The following is a 17,688-nucleotide window of genomic DNA, read 5'->3' on the forward strand; positions in this document are numbered from 1 at the left end:
CCTAATTTAAAAAAAAAAAAATCTTTATTAAAACATAGCAGATCATTATCAATCTAATGTCAATATATACTTAAATTAAAATCGACAATTAAACTTACTGAATATGTAAACATTTAAGTTACTTTCAATATAATCGATATTTAGGAAGAGATTTCCAACTACCATATGTTTAAATCCCAGCTAGCTAGACAGCTTCCCTCTAAATAGAGCTTAGAAACTGAATTGTCAGTGTTGATCTGTTTGTAGGATAAAGAAATGAACAATGGCAGACTCATAAAGTGCTTCCTTGTTTGATCAGCTTTGGTGAATGATTTGTGCGTGTCCAAAGAAAATTGTTCATTAGTGCTGATGGAAGTCAGCCATGGATTGATGCTAAAGTCCATCGCAGTGGCAAAAAAATTAAAGGCACTGGAGGTTCTTTAAGTGAAGCTGTTTTCGTCTTCACCCAAAGAGAAGATACTCATGCCGCCAGATCGAAGTCTGTTTTTTGGCCTGACTAGAGTTTCTCCATCTTCGATGTTGCTGCACTCTGGCCAGCGTCCTCGATTTGAATGTCTGGACGAACTATAAAGGGAGAAGAGAAGATTAATGATTAATGTGTGACACACCCTAAGCAATGAACTCTGATCCTTACTCGTACACTCGTCTCACTTAGCACCTCATTATCATTCTACAGCATGGGGTGGAAAAAATTAAAGCAAAACACTAGCTTGTTTGCAATTCCTTAATCTAATCATAATGGGTGGAGGTAAGCGAAGGATGCAACTTCTGTGTTCCCAAAACGTAGTGAGAGGAATTGTCTTGGTAGAATATTCATACACAAGGTGGCAAGAACTGTGATTAACATGGTTATTTTACAGAAAAAACTAGCAGTGCTGCCTTATTACACAAACTTTAAACTTTTAGTCTGAAAGCATGCGAGCCCTGGGATTTTGCCACTAATACAAGCTTGAGGGGATTTTGACAGTGATAACAAGCACATGAAACATGCGTGGCCAGGGGCAGGTTTATAGCCGCAGCCTACATCCGGTAAGTGACCACTCATACACAAACACAAAATACATTTGTAGTACTAAAAGGTACTTTAGATCTGTTGTCACTGAATTGCAGCATTCCTACGAAAATAACACTGCACAAATCAAACTCTAGTTCTGAAAACATGAAACACTCGATGCACTAGCAAAGTGACTGAATAATACCTGCTGTCTGGTATCAGGCGGAGTGTCCGGTAAAGTTCAGTTGTGGATGGCACAGGAGCACTTTGTGAAGGTCTTGGAGTGGAGAATGTAGTGTAAGTTGATGATTTGGCCAGCTGACTTTTAACTGAAGACATCCTGATCTCTGGCTCACTTCCTGTGATGCAAGAAATCATCAAAAGGTGTTTTTATTCAATCTTAGAAGAAAAATGCTTGTTTTTGATTGGATCTTTTTTTCCAGCATTAGTGTTTATCATTTTACGCTGTCAACTACAGGTACTCCACCCTTAAAGATGCAGTAATTTTAGTCAAATTCAAACCATTAGATGCCCTCAGTTTGTGCTTTTCTTTCATGTCCCCAGGCAGCATGCAGAAAGTGAAAAGAAATATATGACCGAGGCCAGTCCTACAATTTTAATTGTGCAACATACTACAAGCATTGTGAATTATGTTTTGCTTAAAAGGAGGATTGTGAGTTTAAAAAAAAGTATTATTTTATTAAATTACACTGACTTACTAATTGATAAGGCACTTTGACCATCAGACGAGGAATATCTCCTACGGTGTGTAAAGGGAGTCATGTTCAAAAACTGATTTTTGAGCCAAGAAGCACGATCTTCCTCAAAAGCCTTTTTCTGTGGAATTCAAAAAGATTAAAAATAAACAAACTACACTTACAACCCTCACAGTGAACGGTTCATTAAACTGTGGTATCATGTCAGAAGACTTGACTACCTCTCGCCCCAGGCGAATAGCAGCCTCTGTGAAGTTCTTTCTCTCCCTCTCAAAGTTTCTCTTCTGTTCCTCAAAGAGCCTCCATTCCTCTTTGAGACGCTCTTTCTCTTCCAGTGTGTAGCAATCATTAAGTAGAGCTGCAGTCTCATCATCAAATGATGTGTTGAGTTGTTGCTGCAAAAGCAGAAACACAGTTTTACACTGAATTATTCTTTATCATTACCAAGAAAGTTTCAGTAATGTTTTACAGACAAGGGTTCATTGATCTAAAATGAAATTTCATTTTTTAAATTGCACTCATGAGGAGCCTCTTATGCTGGTGTGTAATCTTCAAAGCAGCTTTTTTACATGAGACCATTTATCACCATAGAAAAAAACAGATACTGACCTGGAGGAGCTGCTGTTGTGCGTGAATGAACTCTCTGCACTGCTGGACTTCACATCTCATCCTCTCCATCTCATCCTCATGGGTTTCCCGTGGGATCACCTCTTTATTAGACTCCAGCTGATTCTGTGCTTGTGAGGCTTGGCAAACAAAAACACTGTTGATAAGCTGACCATCCCTGTTTGTTCCCTGACTTAACATGTCAATAAATGCTAAAGGGGAAAAGTCACACATTTCTTCCCAGAATCCAGCTTTTAATAACCTTACTCACAGTGAGTCATTTGTCAAAGACAAATTTTATGGATCAAAATATCCAGTGTCTAAAACTTGAGAACTTGAGTTACTTTTGCAGTATTTCAGTATAAGTGAGAGTGCTGCATGTACCTTGGCTATCTAATCTCTCCACATGGTTCCTCAGTTTCCTCCACTGCTGGCGGATGCTATTGGTGAGCTGTTCCCGAGCATGCTCACAGTACTGGTCCAGGGATTCCCTGCTGGCGTCGCCTCCCTTCGCCTCTCCATCCAAGTCAGCCTGTAGCAACACAGCAGAAAGTATATAATTATTTTACTCTCATCTCACCTAATCTAACCCATATGAACATGTTCACAGGTTAATCAAATTATGCATTTGGTCAGAAAACCAGCAGCTGTGCATCCATCAATACAGTCCTCAGCTTAGCAAATCCATCTTTCAGGCTTGTTTATGTGCATGTGTGTGATTCAGATACCTGCTCCTGGCTGTCATCAGCAGTGGCTCCTCTGGTAGAGGGCTGGCGTGGACTCAGGATATGCATCATCTCTTTCTTCATCTGCTGGAGAACTTTCTTAAGCTCAGCGTTCTCCAGCATTAAAGACCTCTGACTCGCTTCATAGTCGCTGAGTAAAGACTTGTACATCTCGTCCTCGTGGCTGCAGATAGTCAGCAATTTACAAATTCATTTATGTAATTATTACACATTCTATGTTTAAACAGGTGACAAGATGACTTTCATAATACCTGGATGTTGCTTTTGTAGTCTTCCAGTGTCTCCTTTTTCCATCTGCCCGTCCCAAGCAATTAAGTACATCGATAGCTATTTGGGGAAAAACGTGGAGCAAAAATGTAACTGAATTGTTCTGAAATGATGTATACCAAGTTTTACTGAAGACTAGCACCTTTACCTAGTTTCTTATCCTTTCTGTCAATCAGCAACTGGCTGAGGCGCTCCTTGAGCTTTACAGCTTCTCTCTCTTTTCTCTTGGCATCGTGACTGTATTGTGAGGCACGGCTAGCAATGACACTCTGGAGCTTCTGGACCTGTCCAGAATGATTGAACCATGAGAGTTTGCAGTCTCACTTGCAATTTGTAAATGCAAATAGAGCATAAAGGGAAGCTCCACCTCATCTTTCTCTGTTTTTAAGCAGCTCTGCAAAGTTTTAATTTTGAGTTGTAGCTGCCTCTCCGTTTCATGTAGGCCCGACTTCTCCCTTATGGACAGTTCCAACTGGTCCTGAAGGGAAATATACATAATATAAGCAATCAGTTGAAGGTTAAAGCTACATGAATGGAATTCTGAGCAACCTCCTTCAATACTAAATCTGGAATGTTCTATCAAAGGATATTTAAGAATTTCTTACAGCAGACTGCCATGTTAGAATTACAGGAAGACTTCTTAAATATGTATCCAATCTGTTTGTCATACTAAATAATCATACTCATTTCTTTTGAAAGATTGGGGAGGTTTACTATGTGCACAACTGTGTCTTCTTTTCTTTCCTCTTGTGGTTGAAATTTGTATTACTGCACCTTTACTCGAGCACATAATCTGTAGATTAAACTCTGTAGGTATGCAGCGCTGGATCCACTGAGAAATGAAAAAGACACGGATTTTGGAATTGAACTAAAAAAAGAAAAGAGACTGCAGATCATACATGCCTTGAGTCTGGTGTTGCTCATCTGTATATGCTCCAAGGTGCTGGATTTCCTCAGCTGTTCTCTCTCGAGCTCCTCTAAATTGCACATACTTCGTCTGTGAATCTGTAGCAGCTCATACATGGCATTCAGAGCTGGCACTGTGCTCAGGCCGGTGTCCCCTGGTGAGATGGCCTCAATACATGTGGAGGAGAGGCCCAACGAGGCAAGCTCCTGTGAATGAAAGAGGGCTTGTGTCATTGTCCTGCAATTGTGTCAAGTTAAGTCTAGAGAAAATAAAAAGGTCAAGTATAACTCACACACTGAGAAACGGAGTATTAAAAAGGACATAACTGTCAAAATGTAACATCAGCGCTAAAGTTAAGGCCTTGACTGTATGAACAGATTTTAAACGACACATCATATAAACCTTGGCAATTCCATACCTGATTTATGTATGAAATACACTGAGGAATATTATCCTCAGTGCAAAAGGCACTTATCACACTGTAGGAGCTTTTGGACAAGGGAAAAGAGTACATCGACACAAGATTGTTCCGTCTCGAGGGTGACATTGTCACATGTGATATGCTGGAGATTTCATAGTTTTCTGAGAACAGAGAAGAGAGAAAGGCAAAATATAGCAAACTGTATGAACATCATATCTACTGTTCTTCCTCCTGCTAAGAGGCTTGAATTAGGTTGCTGCTCGAAAACGAGAACAAAAATGTGGGTCACCTCTAGCAGGTCCCAAAATAAGCACAGCTAAGGGCCTTTCTATTCTTGAAACACTCCACCAAATGCACCCCATTAGGTGAGAAAATTACCCATAGATGTCTCGGTTGTCCACCACTCTCCCATATCACCGATGCATCAGGACACAAGGATGTGAGGTCATGAGTTTTCACCAGGGAGACAGATTAGCAGCCAGGCGGTGGATCAGAGAATCCCACTGGAACAGAGCCCTGCAACAGAGCAACAAGCCACGAGATAGACCAGCAACGCATAATCCGGGCCGATGCATCACCCACACGGGATTATCTGTCAGATGTGTGTGTGCCAGTGGGGGTTAGACTGTGGTTTGAGAAGGCCTTCCTATTGGCGGCTGGCATCTAAATTCCTGGGTAGTGAGATGATCTCAGCCGCAAGCCAAAGGATTTACAAAGATAAAAATGAGAATCCATTACAGTGGGACTGAATCAGAGAGCTGCCTGTGTGTGTTTTTGTACTTTTCTGCCTTTAGGACAAATCCCATGATATAAAAATGCTCCGGAGAGACAGGCTGGACCAGATAGCAAACTACACCATGAGCCACTCCCACAACTTTACTATGTACTGTTCGACTTGTGCTCAGGGACTGCCAGGCACATTGTGTTGAACAAAAGGGAAAACACTGCGTCCATGTTCAGCAATACCTCTAATACAGGCTGGAGTTAAAGTAGTAACGGTCAGTAGAGGTGGCTGCTTTTTCTGCGTCAATATACGTCTTAAAAACTCTGAGTGCTCTTATCTAGTGAACCAGAAAATATACAACTTCTATCTTGAGCTGCACTGACTGAGATAAAGTCAAGTGTGTTTTGGTGTAAAGCAGTGTCTTTTCTGTAACGTTGTTATTTAAAACCTCCATACATTAGCACGGCATTTAAGACCAGCAAACTTTGTAACGACTTAGAAGGTAACGTATGTAATGTTTGCTAACTTTAGCCAGTTTGCTAAACCGTTTGTCAAGCAAATGGCCACAGTTATGGTGAAATACATTTAGACATTCAGGTGCTAATCAGTGTAACTCAGCCAAATATTTCGGGTTAGTAATGAATTTCATGTTAGCTCAACTGTTTACAAAAAATAGTGCTAACCTTATGTGTGTCGTTTGCTAACCTGGACACCAGCTAAGCTAAGTTAACACACCACAAACACACTCACAGGTAGGGCGTGAAACGGGTCAACTAAATCCGATAGTTTCCAATTGCGGTGGTGTTCTTAAAATTAGCAAAATCTTCCTTCATCGACAACACCTGCAACCGTCCCGCCGAGTCCGGTCGTCATATTGTCCAAACAGTAGCGACAACTGTCAGAAGTCTCACCTATCTTAATGTGAGCGCAGCCGAGCACAAACACACCGACAGATTAGATCAGCCCACCGACCGCAGCAGCTGCCTGTGTTTTTTGAAGCCCAGTCCTCTGCTGCCAGCCAACCAAACTGCGCTGTTATTGGAGGCAGCGTTGTTAAGCAACCAGTATGTGAGCCGTGCATTGGATGTGAACATGTGAATTATGCAAATGAGAACTGCTGTCAGGTGTCCTGCGGCACTGCAATGCACCCCTGTGGAGGCAGGAGGTAAGTGTCACCTGTGATGCTGCAGGAGGCTACCTCACTGTACTGCCCCAGAACTGCACATGCATGCACAGACACACTAGTGCCATCAGTGGTAAAGTGCAATGAAACAACATTTAATTTGACGGACTGTTACCTGGAAATAGGCCCAGTATTGGTTCAACGCGTGGTTTGCTTAGAAATCTGAGACAGTGTAGGATATAGAAATGGGATTTATGGCTCTTTGAAGGGAGCCGGATCTTGAGGAGTTGTACCTTTCAGAGCCATTCAAAAGACTGGCTCATTGTTATATTCATTTTTTTCCTTTTTTTTTTTTTTTTTTTTTTTTTTTAGAAATCAACAAGGGGTAACTCGTTTTTATCAAGGAAACAATCACAGGTAGCAGTTATAAGATATGATATGGATCAGAATAATTCAAACTTACACATTCCACCAATATATACTGTACTGAGTTTTATTTATATTTTTATATACATATAATTCTTATTCATTATTTTTATATTTGTATTACTATACTTTATATTTTCATTTTTAGGTTTTTATTATTTTATTATTTATATATAATATATACACAATTGAGTTTTATTTATATTTTTAAGATACATTTTATTCTTATTTATTATTTTTATTATTATATTTTATGTTTTTACTGTATATATATGTACAGTAAATGTACAGTAAAAACATAAACATTATATATATATAATGTTTATGTTTTTACTGTACATTTACTGTACATATATATATACAGTAAAAACATAAAATATAATAATAAAAATAATAAATAAGAATAAAATGTATCTTAAAAATATAAAGCCAGTTGGACTCGGGTGACGCTAACACTCCTCCTCCTCCTCCTCCTCTAAGTTAGCTGCACATATGTAGCTGCATTCCTGTGAATGAAGCGTGCCGTGGACAACTCAAACTCATGGCGCACACAGATGACACGTGTGGGCAATTTGCATATACAATCAGCTCACAACTGTGAACCGGTTCTCATCGTTCACTTAAAAGAGTCGTTCAACCGACTGACTCATTCGCGAACGTCACATCTCTAGTAGGATACATACTCCTGTTTTCCATAGTGGTTGGTGTACATGTACTAAATAAACAGTTCCCAATATTAAATTCAAACCCAACATAATCAACACAAAATACACAAACTAATCCATGTAGTTTTTAAATGGTGATATACAGCTGAGGAAGATGATTGCAGCACAAGATGAAATGCAATTACAACTATAAAATTTCTGAAGAAATTCTGAGTGTGTCAGTGCAGATTCTACCAGTTGAGACATACCGCTATAATTATACATGAAGTATTGAAGTATTTGTGTTTTGAAAAGCATACGTCACGAACCCTGATTGGTTCCTTTCTTACTGTATAAGAAAGATGCATTTAGAAGTGGTGTAAAAAGCATTCAGATCCTTTAGTGACACAAAAGAACCATTACTCTCATTTAAATATTCCAGTAATAGTTAAAGGCCTGCATGTGCAAGTGAAATATTATTAAAAGTACTTAAAATATCAAAAATACAAGCACATATTATAATATAAAATGGCATGTTATGGATATATCATTAAATATGATAATATTGGACATTATTGTGTGTAAGCAGTATGTTGTTCTCTACTATTAACAGCCTTATTTACAATTACAGTCAAGTCTAGAACTGCAACTAATGGTTATTTTCACTGGGATTATTTTGTCTATTGTCTGGATTGTCTATGTTTTGGTAAATTACAAACTGGTAAAATTGTAGAGAGAAAAATGCATTTAAAGGATATCAAAAATCTGTAGTTTTACAGATTGGTTCATTTACATTTGGCCATAAAATTACGCTATTTACTTAAATCAGTCAATTTCTATTTTACAGATATTTACTATTATTTGACCAGCAAATTATGTATATGAAGAACGTAAAAGAAAGTGTTTCAATTTTACATTTTTTCGTTTGGTTAAAACTGTATGACGATGCCTTACCAAAAGTCACAGCACAACATTTCTGATCGAGCTGCATGTTTTGATGAAAAATCAAAAATTGCTTAGGAAGAATCTTTAAGAATAAACCCAAGGAATAGAAATAAGTCACACTTAATGATGTTTTTTTATGCTGTGCTGCATTCTTGGTCACATTTCAGTGAACTGACTTTGACTTACATAGATTTTAAATGAAATCTTGCAATCAAGTGCTTGTAAAATCAAAAGGCCTAGTTATGTTGTTATAATGCAGTCAGGAGGAAATTTCAACATTGGCAGCTCAGAAGATCTTTTTTCCCTGTTAATGTTTCTTTCTTTGAAAGAAAAGCTGCCCACTGCTTTTGAATGCATCACTGAACTAAAGCAAAATTGATTCGTATATTTATACTCTAAGTATTAAAGATAGAATGGTGCATGGTGGTGGTGTGATCATTCAGTGCTTTAAGCAGTCTTAACAAAGAAAGTTTGACAATTTACATTTCAGCAAGTTGAGTAAAAGTGCAGTAGAAGTACTTCTATCTCAGTAAGTCGATATTCTAGCATTCTTAAAAGTCATTCACATAATCAAAGCTCCACACAGACTATCAGGACTCTGTGGAGCATTTTGCAGTCTCATGGTGCCAAGTCTTTGCTCAGTTAGGAACAAATAGACACTACATCCTCTCGAGTTATCCAAAGCAGCCACATGGAGATAAGCAGCAGGTCGACGGATCGTCATCAGTCTGGTATCTCCCAGATTCAGGCTGGTCCCTGCACTCTGCTATGAAGGCTTGAAGCTGGGAAAACGGCTCCTTGTCTTGCTGGTGATGCTGGAAATGTACCAATGTAAAAAAAATAAAAAATAAATAAAAATGAGGACACTTCATTATAAACAACATCTCTGCAGGATAACTGCGTGGCTGATTCAGACTGACCTTGATGGTTTCGTAGGTGTCGGTGATGACAGCAATGAACAGGCTGAGCACCATGTAGATGAAGAGGGAGATGAAGGAGTAGAGGTAGAGTCTGCTGAACAGCCACACCATGTAGGTCTTGTCTCTCATCTGCAGGAAGGTGGCGTACATGTCGTCCCCGTTGATGAGAGAGAACAGGCACTCTGTCACCTTGTCAAAGGTTCGGAACTGGAACAAAAAGGTTTTCTTAATATCAACAAGCACCTGAATGCTTAAGGGAACTGATGAGGCCACAGTGCCACTTTAAATGGATGAATATTACTGTCATACTTTGTCATGGTAAGGCCCAAGGACGATCCAGCCACAGAAACAGTACCCGAGGTAGATCATGGTGGCACAACAGCAGAATCGGAAGACGTTTGGCAATGCTGCCCTGAGGGTTAAGATTAAAAGCTAAACAGAAACAAAAGGTTTCAGTCCCTCTGGATATGCATTTGCACCTTACATGTTGGCTGATGCATTATCCTAAAACAGGAAGCAGCTTCATTCTTACGTTGTATTTCTTGAAGAAACCAAGGTAACGAATCACACCGACCCAGACAAGCATAGTGGCTGTTCCCAGTAAGATGCTACAGACGTCATAGTTCGTCTGGAACTGAAAGCAGAAAAGAGAGGTTATACTGAAAGCATTTGGGGCTAATTTTTCAAGCATCATGGATTATGAGTGCTGATTTCAGACCAAAACTGATTCCTGCAGTGAGTATATGTGGCAATACAGTACAAGAACAATGAAAAACAAACCTTTGCTTGTATTCCGATTTTCAACACTGATCCAGCAATGGTCAGTGTATCACTCACAATGATAAGAATATACCAGCCATTCACAAACTCCATGCGGTCTGACCATGTCACAATTTTATTGTAGTAGGCATGAAAGAATACGTTGAACTCCTGCACAAGAGAAATATAAAAACAGGTCAGCTACACAAATACACACAAACCATGGATTCGGTCCTTCACACAGCAGTCGGCTTGTTTAATTTCCACATAAAATGGTAAAACATTTTTATATGTGAGCTTATATGTGTTATTGGACGAGGAGGCAGTGACGTTGTAAGGGTTTTATGATCTAGTTTTTAAACACTAATACAACTACCAACCATCAAAGATGACGAAAGTAACAAGAAAAGCACTCAGAGAGCACAGTACTCTGCCAAGGCTGCTCAGTCGTTGTGTCATTCCCGACATTTAAGTCCTGATAATTCTGCAGCAATTAATTTGATCGACTGCTGTGATCGAGCTGACATAGTGTTCACTTGTTGCCATAGTTAAAGTGACAACATGCTGCTATCTCACGATGATACAGAAATCTTTAACAAGTCTGTGGATCCAGACTATAAGCCGCATCACTGCTAAAATCTAGTCATTTGGTCCTTGTGTCATTGCTGACCTTCCCTGAAAATTTCATTCAAATCCGTTAATCTGTTTTTGAGTAATGTTGCTTACAGACAAACAGACAGACAAACCAACGTTGAGCGTCACCTAACTTTGCCGTATTCCTTGGCGGAGTATTAAAAAGTTCAGTATTAGGAATTTCTAAAAAAAAAAATGAGTTTGAAAGAGCTCTCCACGTTGCCACAATTTAATTTCTGGTGTATTTGTTGCTTTAAAATAGTTATAGTTAAATCCACAAATACTTAAATAGGCCAAGAATGTGTAGCCTACTTTTTAAAATCAGTATGCAGAGTATAGCTTTGCATCAGATTTGTGTGTGTGTTAGATGTGCTAATAATAGGTCACAAGTTGAGCCAGTTGCTACATGTAGCAAAGATCCCACACCTATGACTGGTAAAGGAAAAGCAGCATTTACTTGTTCCCCACGCAGTAACTTACAAACTGGAGTTGGATGCCGTTGATGACGGATCGTGTGCAGAGGATCAGAGAGGTGAGACAGGCCAGGATGACCACAGAATCAAACAACAGGAGAAGATAATTGTTCTTCCCAGCTAGAAGCCAGAGTCAGAGATTTCAAATCAGTTTGTGCTGTCACATTTTTGTTACTGCTTCTACTACAAAAAATAGATACGTTTCTTAGTCACATCTAGTCAAGTCAATGTTATTTATACACACACTATCGTTCAAAAATTTGGGGTCACTTAGAAATGTCCTTATTTTTTGAAGGAAAAGTGCTTTTTTCAATGAAAACAACATTAAATGAATCAGACAATACAGTCTAGATATTGTTAATGTGGTAAGTGACTATTCTAGCTGGAAATGGCTGATTTTTAATGGAATATCTACATCGGGGTAAAGAGGAACATTTCTAGCAACCATCACTCCTGTGTTCTAATGTGGCATTGTTCTAATGGTACTCGGCATTGTGTTTCATGGAAAACATGAAATTGTCTGGGTGACCCCAAGCTTTTGAACGGTCGTGTAAATTCTTCAAAAACTATTTAAAATACAGCTTTTCATGACCATAATAAACAGAGGATTTATGGAGATTAACCAAACTAATTGAATCATTATTTATAAGGTCATGCATACACAAACATGGCAGAATAAAATCACTGTGCCCTCTGCTGGCTTTATAAATAATAACAACTGCATGCATTTCATTTGTGGGTGTCATTCAGCTGAACTTACATGTGCCTTCCACGTTCCAGTCTCTGCATTCATAAATCCTAACATCATTTTCAATGTCAACCTTTATCTTCCCGCTGTGTGCGCGATTGTCAAATACTATCTGTGTAAAAACATATGAGAGGATTTGTTAGAAGCATAGCACAACAAAATGCGCGATAACTGTCATTTTATTTATCAATTGCTTAGTGTTTCCTTAAAGCTCAGCTGAGGGTGTGGCAGTTTTCATGTTTGTCACCAACCATTATATGGAAGTCATAACAGTCTGGCAGCTCGTGGTGCCGCACAGTCTGCAGATTGATGGTTTTCAGATTCAGGTAGATGTTCACTGATAGCAGCCTGGACACACAAACACATATTAGCAGGCAGCACTCTCACCACCTGGCACGAAGCTAGTATTTTCAGCTTAGTCACCTTTTGAAATCTAAAGAGAAGTTGACATGTGCTGCCAAGCTGTTGTTGTCCAGTGACTGTTTAGGGTAAATAGACATACAATCTGTGAGGAGAACATGTGGACAATGTCTGCATTAGTCGTTCAGTTTAAAGTTTTCAAAGGAATAATTCTGCATAAATCCCTTTAAATATGTGACTTTTAGCAACACAAGCTTCCTCTTTTGGTGTCACATGCAACTCCACACTGTGATTATTTCCATGAATCAGCATCCATAAATATATCCTGCATTAAACATTAAACATGGAAACAACCTGAGGCAGCTCTTAGACTTAAATACTCAAGTTCCACATGACTTGCTTGCTTTTGTACCTGTTTCAATATGTGGATCAATGTCAAAGGTGTCATTTCCAGGATCAATGCTGCTGTTTCTATAAAACACTTGACAGACAGACAGAGGACTGTACTTGCCGTCAACACTCTCATAGGCAAGGTTACCTACAGACAGGTTTTGGAGGCTGGTGTACTGAAAGAAACAAGAGTGACACACATTTTAATGACAAGAAATTCCAAAGGAAACACTATGAAATCTCCATGCCATTAAACAACATTTTCAGTACCCTGTTGATAATGTAGTAGATGTGATCGTACACGTCTGCTTTAGTGTAAAGTGCATAGCTTCCCAGTCGGGGATCCTTGTATTCTTTGAGAAACAGATGTCTAAATGTCATCAGGTTTTCATCTTTGAAGGTGACCATCATTTGGTTGCTCAGGCCAAAAGAGACCAACTGATTGGAGAAAAGATCATGCAGATGAGACAAGCAGCTACCTACCTTCTGTAAACATTCATGCTTAAAGAAGAGTAAATTGTAATCCAGTGATTGCTACCTGCACTGTGATGATGGCGATTTTTAAGATCTGTAGCATCAGTTTCCATGGTTTCCGACCCCTGGCCTTGTACTTCTCACAGGGGTTCATAAAGAAGTATTTAAGCCTCCGTCTGAAATCCTCCACAGCCTTGGACTCCAGAGTGTGAGTGCTCCATGCGACGTGGCCATTTGTCCTGCTCTCCTCTGACCTCGCAGCCAGCAGCGGCTCACGGTCCTCCATCAGACTGAAAATACAAACTACTTCTCTGAGAGGACACTCGTGGTAATGTCTGTCTTCATGCATTTGTTGAACTCTCACTGTACGTCTGACATCTTTTGGAGAGGAGGAAAGGCTTCTACCATTCCAGCCATTCTGATGTTTATCAAACTGGTTCTCCTGCATGTATTCACTGCTGTTATCATATTACCTGTCTTTCAAATTTTACACTGCGGTGTACAATAGTTGTGCTACATTAAGCTCTAATGTCAACCATAAGTATGTATTTTGCACAACTTTGGTTCCCCCATAGCTTATTGTAACAGAACTACGCAGAAGAGACAGAATAAATGTGAAAACAGTTGTATGGATCTCATATACTTATGAAACAAATACACTACCAGTCAAAAGCTTGTACTCCTTCTCATTCAGTGCTTTTTATTTATTTGTGATATTTCTACATTGTAGATTAATACTGAAGACTAACACTGTTTTGTTTACAACATAATGCCATATGTACTCTTTAATAGCTCATGTACAAAATAATTAAATAAAAACCAATGAATGAGAAGGTGTGTCCAAACTTTTGCTGGTAGTTTATATGGTACTGTTAAATGTGTTTTTTTTTTCCAGAAAAATCCAGACATCAATAATAAACAAGACTTTTACATTTGATGGTATTTTTGTAATCTGTGTCATTTCAAATGTTTACAACTTACTGCAAACTACATATATTAAAAGTCAACATATCCATCTCTCTATATAATAATGATAAGAATAAATGAGTTACCTGCTAACACCTGCTGTGCACCAGTGATCCAGAGAGCAAACAGTGTGACGCTCAAGGCTTCTCTACACTTTATGAGGAGCAGGTGGTTGTCACCACGATGACACTGCCATTCCTCTGCGTCATTTTGAGCTTTTCCAGTTTTTCCAAAACAAAAGAGCTACCAGCTACAGAATCCCTGCACACTCAGAAGCGCAGAATGTGCCAATAATTTCCCTATGAATCTGACTTCCTAAATAAATACTGTATTTCAAGAAATATGAAAAGTCTCACATACTATTTTGCTTCAAGTATTGCTCATTAGCTCATATGCAATTAGAAAAATCCCTCCCAAATCAACCATACAGTATCCAGTAAAAAACACAGCATTTCAATTTATATATAAAGGCTTTAGTATGCAACAGATTATGGCACATAACCAGGGAAAGAACAGGAAACAAGCAGGACATGGTGTGCGCTTCACATTATGCGATTCAAGACTTCTGTAGTGACAAAAAATGTGAAGCAAATTCTTGTTGACTCGATGCATCGGAGAAAGCTAGAAACCATTTGGTGCTTTGGTCCAAGGCAGACTGGCTCATTACACACTCTGAAGCAGTCATTCCAGTGTAAAAAAGTGAAAAGTTCATTAGCACTGCACATAAACTGTAGCTACAGTCATTTTACCTGAGAGTTTAGCAGGTTTTTGATACGAGAGGAAAACGTTGAAAATGTTTGGCAGGGTGAGTCAGATTTTCTCGCTTGGAATCTAAGCCTGATGCATTTTATCTTTACAAACTACTGGGTGATACAGCTTGCCTTAAATGCACGCACAGATTTATAATCCTCTTATTGTCTGATGAGACAATTTCTGATGTAAATAATTTTTTTTCATATTCTAGCTTTAGGGTGTCCCTAAAGTCTGGACACACAGGATTTTGTCAAAAGACTAAATCAATCTGCTAACTTTCGATGTGTCCATCCTTCACGTCCACTGAGAAGTATCGGTTCAACTCTTTCTTCTTTGGACAAAACCATATTTAATCTGTGGAGGCAAAACAATTATGTGTCCAAACTTTGGGGAAACCCTGTATTTAAGTTCTTGTACATCTTCTTGTTTTTAAACATTTGTTGAAAAGACGTGTATATATTGTCAAAGCTAAGGGATCGTAACCTTTCACCAGAACTAGAGTAACCAACTGTCACCAGCATCAGACCCTGAAACATGAGCCCATCCCCAGTGATAACATGTCCCCATTTCCCCTCTACAGAGTTGACTGATACTGTGGTAATATGTAGTACATCTCATGTGCAGCAAGTTCTCGCAAACTGCCTGATCTAAGGCGTGAGGAGCACCGAACAGACAATGAGAGTGTTTGTGTAAGAGCTGAGGGTTCTGCTGGTCTGTCTCTGTAACTGTCCCATTGAGATGTGTACTTAAAAGATGTTCCTGTGTGATGTTGGAGTGAGCGAGCGCGACCGGAGAGGCTGGAAGTTTGGATCTCCTCCGCTGCTGGTGCATCCTGCCGCTCCGGCATCTAAGTTGGACGGCGATTCCACCATCACCTCGTCCGGCAGCGCAGGAGCTCCGGGGTCTCCGGGCTTCGGCAGGCTGGAGGAGGAGGATGCTGCGGCGATGCTAGCACCAGCCACAGAGGGAGGGTTTCCACCTCTGTGTAGCGAAGGCAGACTAAGGGACCCTGTCACGTCTGAAGTGGAAGGACTTCGCTCTCCATCTGGGTGGAGAAGCATGGTGGAGTTGTTTGAAAATGTTGTGGGGAAGTCGCTGGTTGTGCTTGGAGGGCTGAAGGTGCTGTCAGATGAGGAACTAGAGGCGCCTGCTGTTGAGTTACAAGAGAATGTGGTTAAATGGGGATAAGATTAAAACATCAATAAGTTGTTGTACATGTGAGCTGCACATGGGCTTTGTGACTAACCTCTGAGAGACTCGATCTTCTCGTTTTTGGCCTTTTGCACCTCGTCTGTGATCTTGGCGATGATAAAGTTTTGCGCGCGCATCTCCCGGATGGAGTCGATGAGGGCGTCCAGGCCGCGGGGGTTCTCGGCCAGGATGTCCAGCAACATGGCCGTCCTCTTGGTCTGCGTGGTCCTGCAGCTGATTTCCTCGGCGTCGTCTCGCGTCAGGATCCTGCGAGAACGCAGGTAGTCGAGGTGGCGGTCTGCTTTGATCTTGTCGCAGAGGTAGTGCCGCAGTCTGGTCAGCACCTGGAGATCCACAGAGAGGAGGGAGGGGAACAGAGAGAGCGGTCAGGGATCTGAACTGGAGGGGGACACCTTGAATGAGTTTGTCTACACTACAATAGGTGGTGTGAAACCACTAGTGGTGTGACCTGGTGTGGTTCTGGATACACCTCTGACTGTATTTACAGAGAAGTTCACTAAACCTTCAGTCTGTTGTGTTAATGTAAATCTGGATGACTGGGAGTTGATGTGGTCACACAGAGGGTGTGGTGGGGAATTTCCTCCTTTCACAGGCCTTTAACGCTAAACAGGGTACCACAAGTTCATCTGTATAATAATTCTATTTCCATTTACCACCTTATCACAAAAGGCTTTATCTGGCTACCAGCTTTGGTCTGAATAATAATACTCACGTCTTTCTTTATGTCTGCCATTTCGTCTTCAGTGAGGTGAGGAGCATCCATCCTTCAGTGTAGTAAAATCCAGGTGTTCCGGGTAACGAATGACGGCTAAAATACGTTAATAACAGTCTAATAGTGAAATTAACCCCACCAATTAATTACCCGGAAGCGTCAAAGAATGAGAAAGCTCATTATTTGTCGTTAAAAGGTACCGTATCCACTGTCCATTCAACTTTTGCGTTTCAAGAAGTGAAAAAAAAAAAATCCCCGGACTTCCTGATTGTGTCGAGGTTTAACTACGTCGACAAGAGAAGAGAGAAGTTCACACAGCAGAGCGGTTAATTTAACATTTACAGCTGCTTCGTACAGCTATCTGTAAGGAAAAAAGTCTGTATCCAGGCCGAAATCTCTACTCACGATGCCGGAAAAGTGAAAACCGTCCCACTTTCCTGGCTTTGATTGCGGCTTGGTTGAGTCCTGGTTCTTCGCATGTGGAGCGCTGTTCCTGGTGGATCCACTGGGTGGCGCTGTGGCACCTCAGCTCACTGTTCACATTAAAACCAGTGTCCTCCTGGATGTTTGCATGTGTTCATTCATTTCAAAGATTTTATGGTTAAACAAAATGGATTTACTCGATGTGCAAATCACAGGAATCAATTCATTTTAAACCAGTTGCTTCACTGTCATGGATGTCAGGGTAACAATATTGACAGAGGAATTTCTTAAAACAAATAAAATCACAAAGCAATAAAAGCATTTATTAAGTAGAATGAGGAAAACA

At 40.0% G+C, this 17,688-nt stretch overlaps 3 protein-coding genes across 5 annotated transcripts; all 3 read right to left on the bottom strand.

Annotated features, from left to right (window-relative positions):
• Positions 1-13: 13 nt before the first annotated feature.
• ssx2ipa (synovial sarcoma, X breakpoint 2 interacting protein a) lies at positions 14-6,446 on the bottom strand. 3 transcript variants are annotated; one of them, XM_023268972.3, is made up of 14 exons: positions 6,293-6,446; positions 5,036-5,173; positions 4,655-4,818; positions 4,233-4,442; positions 3,697-3,807; positions 3,478-3,613; positions 3,314-3,389; positions 3,045-3,225; positions 2,701-2,848; positions 2,320-2,456; positions 1,932-2,105; positions 1,714-1,831; positions 1,200-1,353; positions 14-564 (listed from the first exon to the last, which is right to left on the bottom strand). In XM_023268972.3, the coding sequence occupies exons 2-14, from the start codon at positions 5,067-5,069 to the stop codon at positions 420-422; spliced, it is 1,788 nt and encodes a 595-aa protein (XP_023124740.1). In that variant the 5' UTR covers positions 5,070-5,173; positions 6,293-6,446; the 3' UTR covers positions 14-419. The 3 variants fall into 3 exon arrangements, with proteins under 3 accessions (XP_023124740.1, XP_023124738.1, XP_035803461.1); XM_023268970.3 differs by having other exon boundaries at positions 6,132-6,376; XM_035947568.2 differs by having other exon boundaries at positions 5,036-6,376.
• An 876-nt stretch (positions 6,447-7,322) lies between these two features.
• mcoln3a (mucolipin TRP cation channel 3a) lies at positions 7,323-14,549 on the bottom strand. The gene is made up of 13 exons (XM_023268960.3): positions 14,329-14,549; positions 13,341-13,566; positions 13,073-13,240; positions 12,825-12,978; positions 12,476-12,557; positions 12,304-12,400; positions 12,065-12,164; positions 11,312-11,424; positions 10,220-10,369; positions 9,972-10,073; positions 9,749-9,871; positions 9,440-9,646; positions 7,323-9,334 (listed from the first exon to the last, which is right to left on the bottom strand). The coding sequence occupies exons 2-13, from the start codon at positions 13,560-13,562 to the stop codon at positions 9,194-9,196; spliced, it is 1,659 nt and encodes a 552-aa protein (XP_023124728.1). The 5' UTR covers positions 13,563-13,566; positions 14,329-14,549; the 3' UTR covers positions 7,323-9,193.
• A 144-nt stretch (positions 14,550-14,693) lies between these two features.
• Positions 14,694-17,420, bottom strand: bcl10 (BCL10 immune signaling adaptor). The gene is made up of 3 exons (XM_023268961.3): positions 16,920-17,420; positions 16,242-16,530; positions 14,694-16,145 (listed from the first exon to the last, which is right to left on the bottom strand). Exons 1-3 carry the CDS (start codon positions 16,968-16,970, stop codon positions 15,742-15,744), a joined length of 744 nt encoding a protein of 247 aa, XP_023124729.2. The 5' UTR covers positions 16,971-17,420; the 3' UTR covers positions 14,694-15,741.
• Between the last annotated feature and the right edge of the window lie 268 nt (positions 17,421-17,688).

Source organism: Amphiprion ocellaris, chromosome 10 (assembly GCF_022539595.1).
Source record: "Amphiprion ocellaris isolate individual 3 ecotype Okinawa chromosome 10, ASM2253959v1, whole genome shotgun sequence".
Lineage (NCBI taxonomy): Eukaryota > Metazoa > Chordata > Actinopteri > Pomacentridae > Amphiprion > Amphiprion ocellaris.